This window comes from Aulonocara sp. 'chitande type north' Nkhata Bay, linkage group LG6 (assembly GCF_057382095.1).
Source record: "Aulonocara sp. 'chitande type north' Nkhata Bay isolate Kocher_YH1m ecotype deep benthic linkage group LG6, A_spYH_male_GT1.1, whole genome shotgun sequence".
NCBI lineage: Eukaryota > Metazoa > Chordata > Actinopteri > Cichliformes > Cichlidae > Aulonocara > Aulonocara sp. 'chitande type north' Nkhata Bay.
This window is the reverse complement of record NC_141349.1, coordinates 36,519,696-36,542,579: the sequence shown is the minus strand read 5'-3', so window position 1 is coordinate 36,542,579 and position 22,884 is coordinate 36,519,696. Positions and strand designations below refer to the sequence as shown.

Below are 22,884 nucleotides of genomic sequence, written 5' to 3'. Positions count from 1 at the left end.
CCTAAACAGGCGTTGTGGTAAACAGAAACACACATTAACATAACAAGACAATCAAGGGAAGCACTCCAGTGTGAAGGTGAGAAGACGTTCTATTAGGAAACAACAAATAAGCAGCACATGAAGCGCTCATCCCTGTAAACTGGGATGAATTCAATCAATTTACATTTTACAAGGCCATTACAGGCACCAGTTTAATTGTGTGGAGATGCACTGCTATGAGTCTTGGCAAGGGCGATATATGAGGTCACCATGGCAATGAGCTGTATATCTCACCTCTAATTATATGCTGAGGAGTGTGTTTTTGCTGTGTGCTGCTCAGAGTTTTAATGGAACTCATTTTCTGACACTGGCAGCAGCTGACTGATTGTTTTGTGACTCACGCCAAACAAGCGAATTCAAGTTAAAAATGAATGCAAGGGCATGCAGACTAATATGCTGACTCACCTCTGCGAACTGCAACCTGCTGAATGTGCTCGTAGGAGGAGTGGTTAACTTGAAGTTCTTTGTGGGTGCCACCCAGGTCTCCATGGTCTCCAGCTTGCTTGTTGCCAGGTTAGTAGCATGGTGCTTGACCAGATAGCCCTGGAACTGGTCTGACTGGAAGTAGAGATGCACTGATACTGGGTGGCCCATGGGGAAATACCTGATGGAGCGTTGAGAAAATGAGAATCCATTAGCAAACCCGATACCTTCTGACCTACCTACTTGACGGTGCTGCTTTTCAGAGCTGATACTGTAAGGAGAGGAGAATATCAAGATTCATGTGGATAAGGTCTGGGGGGCCTTGGACATGCTAATGTGGCTGGATGCTAATGAATGCTTGCCGTGAAGGTTAGTGGAGAGTCAATGTGCTGTGTGATTGTGTGACACGGCCGACATTAATTCAATGACCTTTAACAGAAATCCAATTGGTAAAAGACATGTGTCAACTAGGCAGATAATTCCCAAACCGCACTGCTTGCGAGTTGCTGTGTCCACACTTTGTGGGTTCATGACTGCTGCTGCAGTAGATCTCAGATCAGATATGAACTTCTGAGTAAACAACAAAGTTTCTTGTGCTACAATGTGCTGGTTGCTTTAACATGTGCTCTGAAGTGGAAGGGATGGCATTAAGAAGGCACGTGACAGGCGGCACCACAGTGGTCTGAAAATTACAGAATAGTCATGGGCTGCATTGGCAGCATATTCAGATTAGTCACAGATGCGCGCGCGCACACACACACACACACACACACACACGAACAAAACCCAACTAAAGCATTACAAGACAGCTGAACAAAGTTGAACTGGGTCATCCAGTCAGCTGAAGCTGAATAAAGGTCTTGCCCCTCTGATTAGTCTGTTGTTTATTTGTGTGTGTCGCTTCATACGTGACAGAGGGTCTGCCCTCAGGGCAGCCAGCCGGAGTGACTTCTGGAAAAACAAAAAAGGGGCCAGGGCAGGCACTGCTGGGGAGCACGCTGCAGCTGCTCTCTGCACACGTCCTGAGTCCTTCTCGCCCAGATTTCTCATCCTTCTGCTTCCTTAAACTCCTCTTTATTCCTCCTTTTTGGTTGCACAGCTTAACACACACAAACGCACATCCACGCACTGTTTCTCCCTGCTCCCCTGTGCCTATGGCCTCATCAGTATTCCAGTAAAGGACCAGGAGTCAACCCGTCCTGGTAAATGCTACCCTGACAAGCAGAACAGCAAATATTTACACTCACAAGAATAGCCTTGCACACTCCCTCCACTCCAGCTCCTTTTCCCCGAGTCTTTCTCTTTTTCTCCTCTTCTACATTTTCACACCTGCTTTTTCCTCCCTTCCCCTCATCGCTCTTCTTCCTTCATTCTGCTTTCTGTCCCATCTTTCCCAAAAGAGACGTGGCTGCCAGTGTGAGAAGCAGAGCAGGGGGCAAGGGCGTAGCCTGCACAGAAGCTCCATTCAGGCTTTTACTCCACAATCTCTCCAATTGAGTCACAGCAGGCTGCTAAAAGAGCCAAATCACTCTCTGTGTCCATTTTTCTCTCTCTCTGCTGCTCAGGTCTCACAATGAAGTTGACCCATCCATCTGTTGGTAGCACATCTGAATTTGAAATGCATGCAAAACACGTGGCCACACACACACAAACACATTCACACACGCACACCATATGTGAGCAGACTCGAGACATCACACCGACACTTGAAAAAGATATATTTTCAAATGTGAGCTTTGCTGGGGCTCGCTTTAAGCAAAAACGTGATCAGCTTTAATTACTCAGCTCACGAACTAAATTACAGATCAATAAAACTTAAACAGGACAGCTCCAGGCAGGCCTTGCAGAGTGCCAGCACACACATTGTGTGTTTAATTATTACGTTAATAAACCACAGAGTGGTGGAATTACAAAAATCACAAGCAAGCGATTCAGCTGGAAACACTTATGTGACGTAAAACACAAAAGACAAGCGAGGACTGTGAGACCAAGCACTAAGTTATGACATCATATGACGCTATGGAAAATTAAGACCACATTATGAGACTAAAATATCACATCATAACATTTCACACAGCATATCATGTACATGTTCTTTAGGCCCAGCCTGCCTCTCTGATGTGTTATCACTACATAAAAATCAAAGTGAAACACATTTAACACATTTAACATATTTAATGTGCTAAACAAAGAATATTTTTTTCAATATTTCTATTGCTGTCTTTAGTAATCAAAGTGGATAAATGCACATTGTTGCATTTAACACAGTTTTGTACATAAAATGCAGACAGATTATCAATATTCTAATATCGTCAGGTATATACCTTCAAGACTTTGTTACATGTTTTGTATTTACTGTACAGCAGACATATTTAATTTAAAAAACATATATCTTCCCAGTGGTGAAAAGGTGCTGTGAGGATTCCGGGATTACCTCAAAGTGGTTTAGTGTGGTTAAAAAACCTACTGCGTTTTTCAAAGATAGCCAGGTAGAGGTGTTGTCATGCCTCTAATGCAATGCTAATACATGAAAGGTACAACCTGGGACTAATGTTGGGTAAGATTCCAGGTTTACTTTTTTCTAATCCTGTCACTCACTGTGGAAAAAACACACCAGCGGTTACTGTAAAGAAAACCGTCTGTTGTGCTTGTGGTAATTCAAGAAAGAACCCCACATACCAGCGTAATCACTCGTTTTCTCTAAGCTATCAATTATTTAAATGCAGGTACAAGTAGTCGAATAAGCTGAGTGAATAGATTTTTATTTTAGGGAAAATAAACACTTTACCGATGCTATTGTACTGACCTTTATTGCAGTATAATTTCAACCTGGATCCCTTGTTATTGTTAATGATGGCTAAAAACTGTGGGGTGTTGGGTATAAACTTTTCTGTCTTCTCTAGTGGGGCATGAAGGAAAAATGTTTGACAACTCATGCCATCTGCTAATCAACAATATATACTAATCACAAGTTGCTCTCTGATGCATCCAGTGGACTATTAATGTGTGTGCGTGTTAGATAGAAAGCACTTGCATAGAAAGGACATAGAAAAAGAAAAGTGCTTGTATGAATGGGCGAATGAGGCAAGTTGTGTAAAATGCTTTGAGGGCTGAGATAGAGTAGAAAAGCGCTATATGACAAAGTCTATTTACCATGTATGTTAACAGACACATTAACAGCATCAATTATGAGGCGCTTACCTAAACACAAACAAACCCACACTACACACACACATGCAGATATTTAAAGCATTTCTTTCTGTTTTCTTAATCTATGACCTCTGCCCTCTCAGTGATTGGAAACTAATATAAGTTGTGTGTTTGAAGCCTCTACTTTCTCTCGTTCGTGCAGACACACACACACGCACACCTGTCCCGTGCTCTAGCTCTCTATTTTAACAGATGCACAGTGTTTGAATAACAAGAGCTGTCGCCGCGAGATGGTTTTGAAGTTTGACTTTGAAACCATGCCTTCTTTCACTGCCTGGCTTTACCTACTAGATTTCACAGAACACCCACAATGCAGCGGGGCATCGGACGCCTTGCTATAGTGGGGACTTGCTTGTGAGGAGCAAACTATCTCAGCTCACATGCAGCGCGCGCCAGCTGAGGTAATGGCATTCGTGTTGCCTTCTTCCATCCATCCATCATCCATCCATTCGCTTCCGCTTATCCTTTTCAGGGTCGCGGGGGGCGCTGGAGCCTATCCCAGCTGTCATAGGGCGAGAGTTGCCTTCTTGACTTACTCTATAAACTGAAACTGAAACTGCCTTCGAAGACACCTGATGACTTTTGAAAGTTTCATGAGAGGAAACACAGACTGGCAGCTTGGATGACTCCCAACAAAAGCCACGACAGATCATATTGCCTTTCGCCACCATACGCTGTTCAAACAGCCTGCCTTCATGCTGTTTTCTATTATGTTTTTTTGTTCCTGGTCATGTGGGGCCAAGCTGTGTTAATGTTTGCTGACATCATTAAGATGTTGTAGGCGTTTGTTTCCTGGATGCACTGAGATACATGGGGCCTTGTGTCGCATGTACGCAAATTAGCAGTTTACGCTTCCCCTTTCTGTTCCACATTAGCATACTGAATTTGTGACTCTTTTGCATACAGGTCTCATCACTGTGCAAATAAACTAAACTGATGAAAGCATATGCTATTAAAAATCCTACTAAAAGACATGAAGCTGAAATGTTCCATTTGCCTGTTAAATATGAACGCATACTGTGGTTTTCCCTTTTAATTTAACCACACACTGTATGTTAACAGCACTCTGGAATTCATGCATTTCCACTAATTATACCCTAGCATAAAGGCCAGCTTTCAATGTTATGACCTATATAGCGTCATTATCTGACGGATAAATTGAGTGTCATATTGTGTTACAAGATGAATAGCATTACCCAGAGTTCCCAGTTGCTGACTGGTACTGTTCATTGTTATCTTATTTCCATGACATGTGATCTATGTGAGATAATGCATCAGCAGACAAACAAAAGGCTTTTGTATACTCTATGTTGTGGTTTCGTATACTACGTGTATGGCTTGCTTTTGACAGCAAAAGCAAACTTGAATGCACCTGTGGATGTAGGTGCAGGTGCGGCGTAATAATAATGATAATGAGTGCGTGTGGGTGTGGCTGGACAGAAGATCAAGGGCCTGAGAACTATTAGCATGCATACATGGACGTCTGCGGGGATTGTGCATTGTGCACATCTTCACTAAACTAACCTGCAGCTGTGATCCTTTGGGTTCCCCTGCAGCGAGGCGGCAGCCCTGGCCAGGCCCAGTCGTGAGAAAGCATGGTAGTACGTTAGCTGCGTGTCGGACAGGCTGGCCACGCCATCTGGCTCGTCGTACACGTTCTCCCAGTATGAGTTCAATGCCAGCGACCCCTGGGGAAATGGTCCAAACAGGTAGGCATCCAGCTGGTTCACTATCTCCTGGTTAACGCTGGCTTCGAACTTCCTGGCAAAGAAGGTGGGCCGCACTGTTTGCTGCAGGCAGAGAGCGTAGGAAGGTGGGGGGAGAGCAAAGCAAAGACGGATGAGATAAAGAGAAGAAAAAAAGGAGAAGATTAAGAAATGGTTGTGCGCCAGGACGTCAGCCGAACAAATGCGATGTGTGAGATATGTGAGGAAGTGACATGTGGGCAGGAAAGAGAATTAGATAGGAGGTAGTATAAAAGTGAGTGAAAGTAGCAGATAAAAATAGGGAAATCATTACCATATGGGTTTGTGAATTAATTATTATGTATTAAATCAAATATACTCTCTCCCAAGACTATCTCTCTATTTCATTCTTTTGCAGTACAAATGGTGTCCTGTACTTTAGCGGTTCCCAGCATCCTGGTCATTGCCCCACAAGGGATGTTAAGATAAACTGGAGGGTTTAGATGAGCTTAAAAGATTATCCCATTAATTTAACACCACAAAATCACCATAGACAAAAATGTCAAACCACAAATATAGTCTTTTCTTCCTCATCGGCTCTGGCGCTTATGTTACCCACAATGAAGCTCTGCTGCCAGTTGGCTGGAAATTTGACTGCGTAGCCTTGTAGCAGCTAATGTAGCCTCAAGTCATTGGCCTCAAGCTGCCACACAGTATTCTGGTAAATTCCTTTCTTTATTGACATTGACATAATTTAAATTTTTTCCCCCTGCAGTAACACAGCTTTATAAAAACAGTTTTCACATGATTGGTAATTTAGTACAAATCCAGACCTGTAAACAGACTTTGATGTGTAAAATAATCACACAGCTGCTTATAAGAACAAAAGAAACTAGAAAACATGTTATATTAACGCCTTATTTATTAATGCATATGATTAATGGACAAATAATCACTAAAAACACTGACATAAAACCCGTAGAAAACCTCACACTGCTCCTGTGCACGTCACTTCACATCAGCAGATGATCCTACAAATTCTGAAACTTGTGAGGCAGAACAAGCAAATCCACCTGCACGCCAATAACACAGATGTTTAAAGGTTAATCACATTATGGTGCAATTGCTATTGATAGAAGGACTTTGGGTGCATCACTGGACTTGTAAGTCACTTAGGGTATCAGTATCAGACAGCTTCATTATAGTAACTACAGTCAATACTAGTAGACAAAGAAAAGCAAGAACTAGACACGAAGCTATACCCTATAAACATTTGCATGCTTTTCTTTAGTTATCCATTATTTGTCTTTTTCCTTATCAGTTCTTTGCATTAATCGCTCTGCCTAGAATCATCCACTCAAGCCACGTTGTATTTGTCCCTGCCACGCTGTTGGTTATGCAGCTGATGGTGCATCACGAAATCTGCCACCTTCACAGCCTGGCTTCCACACAAAGACATCTTTTAAGTCCTAGACACCAAACTATTCAACCGGCACCAAACACATCGGTGCTACTTGCTAAAAAAGGAGACCAAATCACGCTGTGGCACATTTCTGAGAGATGTGCTTTTTTCTCACAGAAACTGTTGGATGCTTGTGTGGCGTGGCAAAGTACCAGATGTTGCCCTAACACTCAGAGATTGGCTCGAGATATCAAAGGAAATGCAAAGGAGTGGGTTTTAGTTCCCAGACAGTCCTAGAGCTTGTGGGTGTTCTGATATGCCCTCTGTGGAATCATCTGAAAGCAGCAGCCTGTCACAGCCTGTCTTTCTCACATTCTTCCCAAAATGTACCCATTCTAAACACATTACTAAACAAAGACGCACAAAGAGAAAAGGCACATTACACCAATCTTCCTTAATAAAACTCCTCCTCTAATGAGTACAGTTTAAAGTAACTATGGTAGGAAATTGACAGCTATACTGACTTTAAAAAATTGTTCTGATCTGGAAAACAAATGAAAGTTTTCTATACTTGGCTGTACCGTCTCAAAGAGATTACTTTACGGTAAATTAAGTCCTAGTAATCCCAAGCTCTGGCTTGCTTCTGGAAAGTCTTTTTTCCCAGGATTGGACTTCACTGATACCAAGGTGCCAACCAGACCCAGCGGCAGTGCCAAGGGTAAAGGGTTGGCACTAAACTGAGACTGAGGCTAGACATGCGGCAGACAGCTTTGGCGAAGGGAGAACTGAGCTCCGTGCGCCGACTGGTATATAACGAAGAGGAGAGATGAAATGACTCACCGTTCTTGAAGGATACGACTTAAAGTGATATTCTGCTGAGGCAGAACATTTGTATTCACTTTGTAATTCAGCTTTAAGATTTTAGGAGCGCATTAAAAGTGTGACGCTGACTTTCTCTGGGGCTCTAGAGTCACTGCCACTCATTCACTTTCATTTTGAAAGGCTAGCTAACTGTCTCCTTAATCACAGACCCAAGGCTGAGAAGATCTAATTATTCCTACCATTTTTTTCCTTTCAGGGTCATACTAATTGAGACATAATTTTGCACATATCGACTGTGAAAGCTGTGGGAATACATTGGATGCTGAGGTTGAGAGGACAGACCTTGTGAGCAAAGAATTTAAGGATTGACTGCTGCTGATTTCCTGCAACATACTGATGTGCTGCAACCGTCTGCTGAAAGTAGTGCTGTTTTTAACATTTATTTTTGTATGTTTGAAGGTGTGTCTGATTGACATCTCTGATGAGGATCCGCTGCATAGTCTTTTCCCCTGGCCTTTTGCCAGTTTTGCTTATTAAATACTTTTTTTCTTCTTAAGCAGCAGCTTTTCCTTAACATGGGATAAAAGGACAGCTGGAATTTCCATTTTTGCAAATCCTTTCATTCCTGCCTATAGCATTTGGCTGGAAGCTAAAGGCAGTCGTGTTAATAGCTGTGGGGAATATTACAAATTTCCCACGAATGAAACAGTAATAAATGTCAAAATTATACGAGCTCTTGCTCTTGACTTTTCTTTAAGAATGAACAATACTGGCTTTTGCTGGACTGAAGACACTGCATATGTGATAAATCATGTGATAAACAGAAACCTGCTCTATTACACTTTATGGAGCAAAGCCTGTGAGCTAGTTCAGGCTGGAAAGTCGACTGCACTGCGTCATATACACTAACATGCCTCACTTTCCTCACCTCATAACTAAACACAACCACCCAGGTTGGCGGCCTGTTGTAGCTGCAGAATTTCCCATCTCGCCCTCTTTTGTGACATCTGGCGAAAGTTATTAGACTAAAATTACATGACCAGCAAAAGAAAGTCACTTGATACATGCCTTTGTATTCATATTAAGGCCTTGTTCTAATTCTTAACTTTACTTTAAAGCTAAATTAGCAGGTTGACAACAAAAGACTGGGCATAAAAAGTTGACGTTGCTATGGTGATGCCACCCATTAGTTTGTAAAGGCTCAGTTTTAGTACTGTGGCTATCACCATTGTGGTTTGTTGGAGGTAGAAGTGACCATATTTGGACAAGAAGGTAGAGAAGTAGTAGTAAATCAACACCAGCGTGTAAACGTCTATTTCTGGTGATAGGCTGAACATTTTAACACCGAGTTGCTTTTTGGTGTCAGCCTCAAGTGGCCATTAGAGGAACTGCACTTTTTGTTAGCTTGATTTTTTTTTTTAAACTGTGGAAGTTGCATCTTGTCTGCCACGTAATTCTTTCCATTTTCACTGCATTTTATGTTTGTTCGTATTGTAGTTTTATGATAGGGTAGTTTGTTTTCATATATATGGTCATATAGTTTAATGGACAATGCAGACGTTTCTCTGCACTATATTTTCTATGATATTTTAATCTGTAGTGCAGAGCCATTAGCCCACTGCTGTGGCTCTAAGAGTTTTTGCATAAATACTGCCAACTCATGCTTATGATGAGGAAAAGCCACAACAATGTTATTCTGTCTTTGCTGTACAGTCGTTTTTTGACTGTAATCCTTTTTTCCCTCCTCCTCCTTAAAAGAAATCAAAAATAAAAAAAATAAAAATAAAAATCCAAAGCGAACAAAAAAAGAAAATGGAGCATCAGTTTTTCTCTGGCCCTTCTCATGGATTTAAAACCTATTAGTCTTGCTTCAACTTGCTGACTCCCTTATTTCTAAGTTAAATCAAACACAGAAAATTTAAATGTTTACAGAATGACATCTGTAAAGCCTCAGTTTTAGCACTGTGCCTAGCATCTGGGTTTGGGCTGGAAGTAACCATATCTGGACAAGAAGGTAGACTTTTTAATTAAGAAGTGCTAATAGTTAACTTAGTACAGGACTGTGCACAACTCCTGAGCTACCCTCCAAGGAGCTAAACTTTCTGGCTGCTTTTTCCACTCACTTTCACTCCTTTTTACCTGAGCATTTTCAGAGTAATGATTTTTTTTTATTAAGGAACTTAACACTGTTCTATAAATAATTGGAGAACAAAAAAGGGACCTAACTTAATGATTAGCCAGTGTTGTGTCTGAACACAACAGAAAAGTACAGTGGCCCTGAGAGGCCAAATGGACTGCAACTTAAGAAAACACCAGCAAAAATAAACATAAACATATATGGATGTCTTACAATGTTTTCTATAATGTTTTCATCTTATCTATTTTAATTCTTTTTATTATATTATCCCTCTGTTCAGCACTTTGGCCCACACTTGATGTCTTTTAAATGTGCTATATAAATAAAGATGACTTGACTTGACTTGAATAAGAAAAACGCTGCAAAAGCACACAAAACACAACGGAAATAGGAAAAACGAAAACAGAAAAGCACAAGGGACGTGTTTCTGGGGAGACAATAACCCGACGGACCAGTTGCAGGAACCAAAATATGTTAGGTAAGTGTGCTTTAATCTCATGATTCATATAATACTGATGGCAGATTTTTAGGTTATTAGTTAGGCTAACACACTTACCTCTCATCTTTTCTTTCTTCACAAAACTGATTGATCCTCCACTTCTTTTAAGTGTCTCCCAGTGCTATTCTTAGCATGTTTTGGTTCCTGCAACTGGTCCGTCAGGTTATTGTCTCCCCAGAAACACTTCCCTCATGCTTTTGGAAACCTGTTTTTTCCTATTTCTTTTTTCGTTTGTCCTATTTATGTTTTCGTTTTTCCTATTTCCGTTTTTGTTTGTTCTATTTCCATTGTGTTTTGCAGCGTTTTTCTCATTGCTGGTGTTTTTTTTTCCTAAGTTGCAGTCCGTTAGAAAAGTTAGCAAAGAACAAATTCTAAATTGTATCTTTAGGCACTTTGTGATTAGCAATCTCATGCAAAAACATAAGACACTACTGTACCTGAAATGCTCACTCGTTAAATCTATGCCATAGATATGTTGTAACTGCACGTCAAGTATGTCATTTTGATGTATGATTTCTGGTTTTAAGCAATCTGCAAACACTTACTTAACCTCTGGAGACATTAGCAAAAAATGTCAGGGCTTCATATTCAGCCTGCAGCTCAGTAAATATATATTTTAAACAGCTATTTAAAAAAATTAAACTGATAGGTGATGGTTTCAATCTTGCATTTTGGCTCTCTACACCATCTGTTCAACTATATGCAAACATGTCTTGCTCAAATGTGATTGGTCCAAAGACTGACCCCGCCTTATTCTTAAGTGATACTGAAAATTAGCTACGATGCAAATAAGGAGACTGCTATGTTAAGCCTTTTATTATTTGTTTTTACCAATGTTTAAACACTGTCTTTAAAAATGAAAAAACAAAGGCCCAGCCTTAAAAAGATTAAACATTTTGTTATTGAGAATCCTTTCTACAAATGACTCCTTTAACAGTTATTGTTGAATGATCACAAAAGAGCTTTTGTTTAAATGTATTTTGTGTATCGTTACTACCTGGAAGCGATGGAAGTCTGCTGGCTTGAAGTCATTAGGAGAGCATCCACACCAGTCCACAATGTGCTTGTACTGACATTTGCATCCCAGTTTACGGTTCCAGTTTGTTATGCGCAAGTTGTTGTCGACCATGCTCTCACAGTGGGCGCTGTTCTCCAGCACAGTGTGAAAGAATGACTGGAAAATGAGAAACAGAAATGAATAGGGAGAGGGAGGGGGAGGCGGAGAGCAAAGACAAAAAGACGAAATTAGAAAATTGTATACCTTTTATTTTTTACACCATCCAATTCACATAAGGAAATAGAGTAGGAGCAGAGAAAGGAGATTCACAGTAGCTCGTGATAAACATTCAATTTCCCCACAGAGATCATTCAGTTCTCATCTTATTTCTGCTGTCAAATTCTTTTCCAGGCAATGAAACGAGAACAGAATAAACTTTTCTATATATGACACGGTGCAAGTCCAAAGCAGTGTTTACCTGTCAGTCAAAGATTAAGAGACACTCGAACCTGTGAGAGCAGCTTCTGTCAGTGTGTGTTACCTCAGCAGGAAGCAGAGTGTAGGCGTAGAAGCGCTTCATGTTAGTGACCAAATTGTCCTTGGAGTTGATAACATATTCCACGAACAGGCGGTTTAGAAGAAACCAGTCGGACCCACCATCCACAGAGATGCCTTCTGGGATTTTACGGTCACCCAGCCTCCACATGTGGGTGTCGCATTCATAGAACAGACGATCCAAACCTTGCTTACGGATGAACCTAGCAAGCACACGGGAACAACGTTTTGGTAATATCAGTGACTATGTGAGAGCTTGTTGTTGTGAAGTCCTCTTTTCTTTTTTTGAGATATCATTTACATAAAAACAAGCTCAGAAAGGTCAGTTACTGTTGCATCAGCATATTTATATTTTCCTCCAATTTCTTTCTTGTAAACAGATTTTTTTTAAAGCTCCGCTCATTTATAGCAAAGGGCAACCGTCTTCCTGTAGGAAGGACACAAAACTTAGAAAGTCTCACTTTCTCTTTAAAAATAAAATCTTAGTATTTAATAAAGTTGGAAAAATTAATAATAATAATGGATTGGATTTATATAGCGCTTTTCAAGGCACTCAAAGCGCTTTACAATTCCACTATTCATTCACTCACTGGTGGAGGCAAGCTACAGTTGTAGCCACAGCTGCCCTGGGGCAGACTGACAGAAGCGAGGCTGCCATATCGCGCCATCGGCCCCTCTGGCCATCACCAGTAGGCGGTAGGGTAAAGTGTCTTGCCCAAGGACACAACGACCAGGACAGGCGACCTTCCAGCGACCTTCCGGTTACAGATGTGCTTCCCAACCCCCTGAGCCACGGTCGCCCAAGAAAGTGCCCCAGGTGAAGACTGTCATAATAGCTCGGCTATAAAGGACTTTATAAATGTGGTGACATCACCCATACACACACACACTCACCTTCTGAAAGGTGACAGTGGGTGAACTTGTGGCACACAGACACACTCAAATTGTTAATAAAGGGTTAAACGAGGAACAAAACAGCTGCACTCTTATCATACAGCACTGATAAAATACTGACTGCAAACACAAAAAGGTAGTGCTGACTCATGCTGACTCATGCAGGACATTTTTTTTCCATGTGCTATGGGGTATTTTTGCCCACAGTGTTTGGTGATGACTGGTTTGCCAGCGGGGTGTGATGTGGCTGAAAGCTGGGGGGGGGCAGGCAGGGTGGCGTCAGCAGAGACAAACGTTCTGGCAGCCACCTCTCTGGCTCACCCCACCAAGAAGGTTAATTAATGAAGCCACAGATGGGAGCTAATTGTATTATGATTCAGTGACCACACCGTGCTGGCAGGAGCGCGTCGGGCGTGCACATAGGTGCTGTATGTGTGTGAGAGAAACACAGACGGAGCTAGCCAGAGAGTAAGGGAGAGGGTGGGCTGCTGTGGAGAAATTAAAATTACGTTTCAGAATTTGCATCTCACCTTGCATTGTCCCTGCCGTGGGACTTGATGAAGTTCATGTATCTGTATTTAGACAGGAAGGCCACCAGCTGGTCATTGGTCCTGAAACATAACAGATAATGATTTACTTATGACTAGGAACATGTGGTAGCATCCAGCTGGAAACACTGATTTTGAAGCACAAATATCAGTTTTGGAGGAGAATTATGCAAACTATCTTTTAACAAATGAAAAACACATGATAGCACTGACTTCTTTTTGTTTTCACAATTCTGATTACACATCTTGAATTTAACTTTGCAGTAGACATTAAATCAGTGCTCAGGAAATCCTGTATAGATATTTATGGTGTCCTGCACCATAGAAGAAGTAAAGAAGCTTTTGCATTTTATTTCGGAGCAGAGTCATCAAACCTTTTAAATCTTTTAACCCTCACGGAGGTCAGAAGCATCATTGTGGCCATAACCAGTTACAGTACGAGGTCACTGAGTATTTTTATCCCCTCAAAACAAAGCGGTGGCTTTTAATTTGAAAAGATTCTATAGGAAATCTACAAAGTTATGCCCCTGTCCCCCCAGGGCGCCTCTGAAAAGTAAAACTTGTTGGTTTAGGCAGGAGGCATGAAACAGATGCAGAGTAGAGCCAGGGCCTCTGAGTAAGCGATTTTTTTCACTTGTGCCATTTTAATTTCAAGTGAAGAAATAATTCCACATTTTGATATTTTGTTTTATTTCTTTGTTTTATAGACACACAACACTCATTTTCCATATTCTTATATACACAATTGCTCCAGTACAAGAGGAAGTTGAACAAAATTACATCTTTTACAGTTACGGACATAACTGTATTTTTTTTCTTTTGGTTATTAGTTCACAGGTGCTGCAGCTTAAATATGATATATTAAGAGAAACCATTCTGGACCAGACAGGGAGGTGACTAATGTGAGTTTTTCTACACATGTGATCGGATTTAAATGCCCTTTCCCATAAATTCAGTCTCATTCTGAAATGCGTCACATTACAAAGGGAAAAACGATCATTTGTGTTTCATGGTAACTTTAAAGGCATGGAAAATGATTGTGATTGTTGTGATTCATCATGAACACGTAATTCTTTTCTGCTGACTGCTTGCCTCACATAAAAAACATTCAGTATATGTGTTACAGTTCTCTAGTTGGTCACATGGAAAAAAGGGGAAAAAATGTGATTTATGTAATACCAATAACAATTATATTTGATCGACTACACCCACAGTCCCAGTTTAGCAGATCAGCTGTATTATCAAGGTCTTATTTATTGATCATCTCCACACACTTTTAATGACACATAAAATCGCAAAATATGCAATATGCAACTTATTAGGCATTGTTATTTTCACTGGAGAGTCAGAGTTTTCACATCGCAAAGTATTTGTAACTGCAAACTTTACCCTTCAGAAGATTCATGTTAGACAGCATTCCTGTGTCCAGTTCAGCACAATGGTGCTCGAACATTTAAGTGATGTAACAACAATGAAAACACATTTTCAAGCGGAGGGGAATTTTACTGTAATGAGGAAATAGTTGAGGGCTTAAAGTCACATATCAATCAATTAGAAGAAAAGGCCTCAGCTGCTCCCAGGATCAGTCTCTGAGTTCCTTCAAGCTGTTAAAGCTATTTAGGATTATACAAAAGATTGTGCTATCCATGATTTTGATGAATGACTTCATGCTGCTCTTACATTGTAGAGCAGTCTAGTTCCTCATATACAGGCCAGACAGGCTAAAAGCTTTGCTCCACAGGCTATGCCCCAGTCAGTGGTTCTAACATTTCATCTGCGGTGGAGCCTTTCATGATGGCTTGGCTTGCCTTTCTAAAAGATCAGCGAGGCTCAAGGATCAGTGGGGGGAGGGACAAGCGCATATTAATGTCATTTTCTCTTCAAGGAGCAATTTCACAGCCTGGGGGGCTTATCTCAGGAGGTCCTGAGCCATAAACCCTAACTGATGATGTGCTGTACAGACGCATGCAGTCCTCGCCGTCTCAACTCCGCACACACACACAAACAAATGCTTACGCGTTGTGTATCTGCTACTGTGACTACAAGTGACAATGCAATGCAAATTCACAGACGAACAAATGCTTGTAGACATGCACACTACACAGGGAATTCATGTCAACCTCCAGATTTGCCACCTGAGTGGTCACCCTGTCCACTGGGTCTAGTTTGCTTACTTTCGGCCCTGTGGCTGCTCTGCACACAGACACACACACACACACACACACACACACACACAGAGCGCTGTTAGTTTTAACCCCACCTGTCACTGAAAAAATATGCACCTTTTAAATAAAAGGGCCAATTAAACTTAATTATTATGCCACTGTATGACAGCTGTGATCATACTGTTATATTTATTATGTGTTGTTTTAAATCCAACATTTTTAATATGCAGCTCAAGAGGGGATGGCTGAATGCAACAGCTGAAACAGTTTGAATGCACGCAGAGTGTCTTTTTACTCTGCATGTTAACAGATAAATTCCTGTAAGTCTGTTGCATTTAATTCACACAAGACTGCATGGATCCTTCATACGTGGATCTGGCCTGTAGAAGCTTACAAAACTTCAGCAAATAAAAGAACTAGATGTTTTCAGCAGGATCTTGAAAGGGTTGGTGTTGTTGTAAATGGGCTAATGTTCTATTTTCTTCTCGCAGCAGGAAATGACACCTATCACCTAATGAGCAATGGTAAAGTATGAGATGCTGCACTTTTTTTTCAGCCACGGATGACAAAGCGAAAGAGATTAGAAGATATGATGCCTGCAGCCAGTCATTGCCTCACAAAGCTCAGTCTTCTTAAAAGCTGCTGTAAAGTCTATGAAAGAGGCTTTAAAGAAAAGAGGTAAAAAGCAGGGAGAGTGTGTAGATAAAAGCTGGGAAAGGGGACTGTATTCTCTGACAAAGCAAGCGTGTAACTCATCCTCTGGCCTCTCTGGACATGCACACACACACACAGACAGACAGACACACATAGGCAAACACAAACACACATCCACACGGTATATCTCCCCCTGGACACACAGACCCTCTGCTGGTGTGAGGGGCTGTGGGATTGCCTTTGAGAGCCATCCATGCGGCAGGACAGACATTATGAGGGAATTAGAGGGGAAATAATGCTTGTCTCCAGTCCCACTGATAACAACAGCTATAGTCAGAGCAGCACAGGGCAGGGGAGCCCCTGACATTCCTGCCTGCAAAAACACAGTGCGATCAATATGGGAAAAAAATGTGTGACCAAAGTTTTTGCATCTTAAGGAAATTTTAGAGCAGATGGTTGAGTTTTCCTTGGATACATTTAATAGGATCAATTTGTGTAATGGGTTATGGGTTGTGATGAATTAACTCATGTGGCTGTATTGGTTTGCCATTGCACAGGAGGGAGACATCTGCTTATTCCAACATGTTTTTCTGCGCTAGTAATAGGGCTGCCACGATTTGTCGACTAGTCACGATTACGTCGACTATCAAAATCGTCGACGACTGATTTAATAGTCGACGTGTCGTTTGAAGCTTTGTAAGATCGCAAAAGACGCAGGAATAATAGCAGGATTTAAGAGTGTAATAACGGACTGAAACAGAAGATGGCAGCACTGCATGTACAAGGATGCCAGCTGCCGTTAAACCCCGAAGAAGAAGAAGCAGCTGTGTCCCAGAATTCATAGCGCGGCCCAGCTTAGTTTCCAACAATGGCGGTAGCTAGTTAGTTTTAATATTACTCTTATTATTCTTTCTGGGTCACAAAATAAACGTTTAACATATTTTCAGGCGAGAATGTAGCTGTGTAAACCTCAAATATCGGCTCAGTTTATCAGGACACCACATATTTTCAAAAGCGCTCCGACGTTTTCGGAGACGTCTGTTACCCACTAGCTCGATAGCTAGCCGGGGGCTAGGTCACTAGCGCCGTGAGAACACCAGACTCCCGGCAAATTGTTTTCAAACCCACTGCCATCTTTCGCGACTCAGGTTAAATATATGAGTCACTTAGATAAATTAAAAATGTTGTTGTTTGGCTTTTTTTTTTTTTTTTAGTATTTTATTTGTTCCTGAGTAAATCGGTTTGGCTGAGATTAAAGTTATAGTTTTTACACAGCTGAATAGTCAAGCAGACAGCTGATTATCAGAAGTGTGAGATGCTGGAGAATATACTCCGGTGTCCTGTTATATTTTAGATAGCAAGGAGTTTATTAAACTTTACCAAAACAATCTGCAAATTTCATTAAAATTGAATAAACTATCATCTTGTCTTTATTTTTAGTTAGCACCTTAAAAGCTTAAAGCTGTAAGCTAATGATAGTTATATAAGAGCAGATGCTGCTGGTGCAATAAGCTGTAGTTTTACGTCCAGTGGATGATGATCTGATTAGTCGACTAATCGCATAAATAATCGGTGACTAGTCGACTATCAAAATAATCGTTTGTGGCATCCCTAGCTAGTAACCTAAGTCCATAATGATAATGTAATGCTGATGTGTTTATTCCTAAGGAAGAGCGGCTCTCTTTTCCGGATCTCCTTCCTAAAGAGATGAGAAGGGATTGTCTGGTCATAAAAAAAGAAAAAAAAAAAAAACCAGCTGAATGGGCTTCACTTTGTTGCTTGAAGACACTTGAGCAGCACTCACTCTCTGACTGGGACCCAGCCGTGCCACTTAAAGGTTTATATTTGCAAGTTTAACTCTGTAGATGGGCACTGCATAGACTTAGTCAAATCCAAGCTGTGGTTACAAATGCACTTACTAAGCAAAGATACAACTCAGTTTACATAATTTTATATCGCATGGATCCAAATCATGCCGTTTCGTCTTGTTTCCTTTCTCTAACTTATTCTTGTTCCTCCGCCACTCCCTGCAATTTCTGCCTCTCGGCTCCTTCTTTCGCTCCATCAATCGTTTCGTCTCCCAACAGATGGGGCTTAAAACCTCCAACGTCAGCCCTTTTCTCAACAACATCACCCTAATGCAAATGAGGAGACAAAAGATGGGAAGAAAACAGCACGCACACTCGCAAATACCTTTAATCATGCATTGACAGACACACAGAGAGCCTAACACACACAACTGCGTACAGGCAGGTGCTGAGACACACCGAACTATCCAGACGGCAAGACAGAAAGGCAGGCTTGCACAAAGTGGTGCAGAAACATAGACGCGCACGAAAAGGCAAACGCACATGGACAGCATGTCAGCAGCATTCATCGATATGGTGAAACTGACTAACTCAACAAGACTGAACCCACCCATGAACAAAATCCACATTTGTTTCAGCGTCTTGGCTCCAGCTGTAGAGACATCACACCCAGCTTCCTTTCACCCACTGGCCATTACAGCTTGTCTAAATTCAACTGGTGGACATCTGGCTGTGCAGAAAAGATAACTCGCTCCTTAATAGGAGGATTTTAATTGGCTGCTGCAGAGCTACATCAAAAACCCGGCAGACCCTCAACTCCCAGAAGGACTATAAACTCACATTAAAAAAACCTTAAAAGTCATGAAATTTCTCTTCCAGTAGGCTACTTCCCTGACTTCACTTCTAGTTCACAGAGACTTTGTAGCTTTTAATTACATTTTGCAGCTTCTTAAGTGGGAGGTTTTTGAGTAAAAAGATGACTTTTAGACTATACAGTGCACAACAGGCCTGGAGAGTCACTAGGCACTGACCCTTGGCAATTAAACTGCAATCAGTTCACCGCTGAAGCAGGCACTTGGAAGATGTGGAAGGTGTGAATGAATGCTGTCGGAGAAAGTAGAGGTTCGGCTCCATTGATTTGTTTGCTTTGGAGTGACTCTGTATTTAAAGCTCACAGTTAACCACAAGAGCTCAGACTACTGTGTATTGAATTTCTTCCATATTGGCTGTGAACTACTACTGTGGTGCATGGCTTCCTAAAGAGAAAACCAAGCGCACAGATTTCTGACCTTCAGTGGATGCTTGCACCTTTTGCAGTTTTCCTTGCAGGACAATTCTTTACGGAGTCACTAGGAGTAACTACTTTTCCTTCAAACATCTCACATCTTTCTTTATTGAGGTGCCTTAATTATTAGGTCCTCTGCTGTTACCTTATGGGGTAGTCGGCAGCACTGAGATTGATAAAGAAATCCCAGCTCCAGTCTCTCATGGCCAGCAGGTCAGCCATACTGCGAAGATACATGGTCAGCAAACTGGCTCCACCCCAGATGGTGGCCATGCGCCATGGAGTCACCCTCACATTGGGATACTGGGTAGCCAAGGCCTGTACCTGCCTGTGCAGGTAGTTAGAGCGCTGAAACAAAGAGATTGATCAAACATGGACTAACGGTACACATACATTTTAGAAGCTTCACTTATTGGAAATGAAAGAAAATGGCCATCTGCGCCTTACCTGGTCGACATGTATGTAGTAGTAGTGAGAGGCGTGGTAGATGGCTTTGAAGAGACGTTGGAATTGGCGAGAGGCTCGTCCATGAACCACCAGTACGAACGCTATTCTCACTGGTTTTGATGGAAAGCTCTCAGCCGAGTCCTCATCCCACTGGATATTCACGTTGGCTTTACCTATGCATGTAAAAAGACACCATGTCTTCACGTTCCTATAAATCTGTTGCACTTTTAATTCACACAAGACTGCATGGATCCTTCATCAGTGATATATTCGTGGGTTGTTTACATGTTTAATTACTAAATCAAATCTGTTATTTCATGGAAGCTGTGAGAGGCCGTGCAAACAGTGTATCAGTCAGTACACGATGGGGAGCACCTGTACGTATCTTCAGAGGATGAAGAAATCCAAAGCATAATGATTATAAATAGTAATGATAATTAAATGTCATTCTCTTATTAAACAATTCAAGGAAATAGCTATATAACAAGGTTGCTAAGCAACACAGCGAGTACAAGTTTCTGTAATGATTAGCATATTCAAAATAATTAAACGGCTATGTCACAAGTGAATGCTCACTGAGTAACGGTTTTCCTGATAGAGAAAGACTGTTTTTTCTTGTAAATATGAAGATATACAGTAAGAGTAAGAAGAAAACACTGACCGAGTTATATCTTTCTTGTACATATGCATATTTTAGACAGTTTTAGCCATAACCCTCTGAGGTTTGTGTTCTTATTAGACATGAGCAATAACACTTCACCTAACTCTAACCTTTAAATGTAGAACAAAAGGCATTTATTTAGTTAGTTTTTGAAAAAAAAAAGTTTTTGATTGCCAGGAAAAATGATCACAGGGCTAAAATCACACATTTTGATACCACTAGGTTAGGATTAGAGTCAAAATATGCACATCTACAAGAAAGCTAGGTCAGATCTGTGGTACTGACAAGTGAGTGAAAAAAGAACAGAAATGTTAGAAAGCTAATTCAGCCACACAACAAAAGGACCACAAAGCCATTCATCCATTTATTATGTAATTAAATTGGAACTATGACAGTTTTCAGCCAGACAATAACCACTCTAACGACTATCCTCCCCTTGACAGGAATCCTACGAGCGAATCCACTGGGATTTTTGGGTTTTCAGGGTGGAGCATCGTTTGACAATATGCCACCATTCCTCTAAAGCGAAACTCCCAAAAGATGAATGGGATTTTGCACAAATGACAACAATAAGCGTGCAAACAAACACAGCCCTGCTTGTGGCCAGCCAGGCCACTTTCAAACAGAACAATTCCAGCAATCTCTGGAAAGTCGTTGTTAACCTCACATAGCTCCACTGTGTGGTTTCTTACTGCCTTTAACCACTAAAAAAAAAAACACTTTAAAAAATTATCTTTTTAAAAAAAAACAACCTTCCTTCAAGCTGTTCTACACTGTCAAGCCCCCCAACATTTACACACATTGTTTGTTTTGAATCTTCAGTTATTACAGCAAATGCATACACGCAGCTTTCGAGACATGTTTGTTCACAGAGCGTGTCTTAAGGAGATTAATGACTATAATTTGGGACTTCAGTTCCCAAGAGCCTGTATTTGCTATAGAAGCAGAGGAAGCTGAGGGAATACTGGGGGTTGTTCTTTCCCCTGGGGTAAGGTTTTCCTAAAAAAAAGAAAAAGAAAAAGCCCATCCTGGCTCCTGCCTGCATCTGGCTATGAGGTCCTTTAATTACTGTGTCTGACATGTATACTCTTTAGAAACAGGGTTAAGAAGTCCCTCTTTTCCAGCTAATCTTATTCATTCAAATTTAAGGCCAGGTGTCCAATATGGCTGTGTTTAAGGGTTGACAACAAGGGTCAAGGTAATGATATGCTCCCTTAGCTCCAATTGGCCATGGCTCCTGTCATTCACTCACACATCTTTCTTGCTGCTGTTTCTCTCTGTCTCCGTGCGTGCGTGCGTTTGTGTGTGTGTGTGTGTGTGTGTGTGTGTGTGTGTGTGTGTGTGTGTGTGTGTGTGAGTGACTGCTCAGGGGAAAATCTGCTGTGGGCCGTATCAGATTGAACAGTAATTGGTGGCCAGCTAAGAAGGTTCACTGGTTTGCTTTGCACACGGATAATTGGCCAGTCGCTTCACAAAGCACTTTGAGAGTGTGTGCCATGCTAGCTAGCTGAACTAATGAGCATGGCTGTGTGTGTGTGTGTGTGTGTGTGTGTGTGTGTGCTTAAATTTTGCTGTCAGACTTGTCAAACGTGTGCTTATCCGCAGAAGAGCTTCACGTGTCGAGTTTTTAAAAATCACACTATGTACCTGCAGCCACCACAGCGCTCGCTGTAAAGAAAGGAAGAAAAAAAAAAGAAGAAAACAGAAGGCCTCCTCTTCAACTCATCACTCTTCATCATCTTTTCCTTCACCATCAATCTTTTAAACTGCCCTTCCCTCATCTGCTATCACCCCACTCTCTTCCTCCATCATCTCGTATAACTTTGGAGTTCTTACCCACCCCTTCTTAACTGCTCATATGAGGACTTATAACAAGAGCCGAGCTATATCCCAAAGGGATTGTACCAAATTGCATTTAAAAATGTCTCAGGGATAGTGCCAGCTGCTTGAAACAAGCCACAAAGCAAGGTTTGTGGATATAAACCACACTGACGGATTTTATTTATATAAATACATTAAGTATTTTCCCTTTTCCCTCGGGAACTGGACCACGTTTGATATGTTTACTCAGGTTATTTTTAAAAATAACTAATTTATATTCAAATTCTGACAAATCCTCTCCAAATTAATATGTACACACGCACACAAACACACATAAAGGTTCTGTTACACACAGTGCAGCTCTGGCACTTACAGGATTCATTTGGAGCTCATTCACATTACAGAGCTTTCCCTTCAAAAACATTCATTATAGCATGTTTAAGTATGGAATCGTTCTCACTACAAAGCCATTATGATATCACTCGATTGTTATGATGCATCAGCTGCCAGTTGCTTTCCCTGCTGGAGCAATGTAGCCAGGTAACATCATTATTAGAAAAAGTTTACACACGGGAAGCTAAGAGAGTGAACACATTCCTCCTGTATTCAATGATGCAAATAAAGAACTGACACAATTGCTAATTTAGCAAAGGCCTCAAGGACAGAATGCACATTAAATCAAATTGGACAATTTTGGGCTAACGAGATTAGGACTCGAATTGTGAATAACACATTGGCAGGCAGCAGGCTGGCAGACAGAGAGAAAGAAAAGTGATTTAATTTTGTCGTCGTATTGTCACAGCCCTGCCACCAGGGGAAAGCCCTTTTCAAT

At 41.3% G+C, this 22,884-nt stretch overlaps 1 protein-coding gene across 1 annotated transcript in view; it reads right to left on the bottom strand.

Moving 5' to 3' along the window:
• xylt1 (xylosyltransferase I) overlaps window positions 1-22,884 on the bottom strand; it is a 78,252-nt gene that overhangs the window by 11,054 nt on the left and 44,314 nt on the right. The window contains exons 3-9 of the mRNA XM_086296714.1: window positions 19,571-19,743; window positions 19,269-19,471; window positions 13,194-13,274; window positions 11,756-11,972; window positions 11,215-11,391; window positions 5,197-5,462; window positions 445-643 (exon numbers count right to left, since the gene is read on the bottom strand). Of these exons, the coding sequence (XP_086152840.1) occupies window positions 445-643; window positions 5,197-5,462; window positions 11,215-11,391; window positions 11,756-11,972; window positions 13,194-13,274; window positions 19,269-19,471; window positions 19,571-19,743 (1,316 nt within the window). The remainder of the gene's footprint in view (window positions 1-444; window positions 644-5,196; window positions 5,463-11,214; window positions 11,392-11,755; window positions 11,973-13,193; window positions 13,275-19,268; window positions 19,472-19,570; window positions 19,744-22,884) is intronic.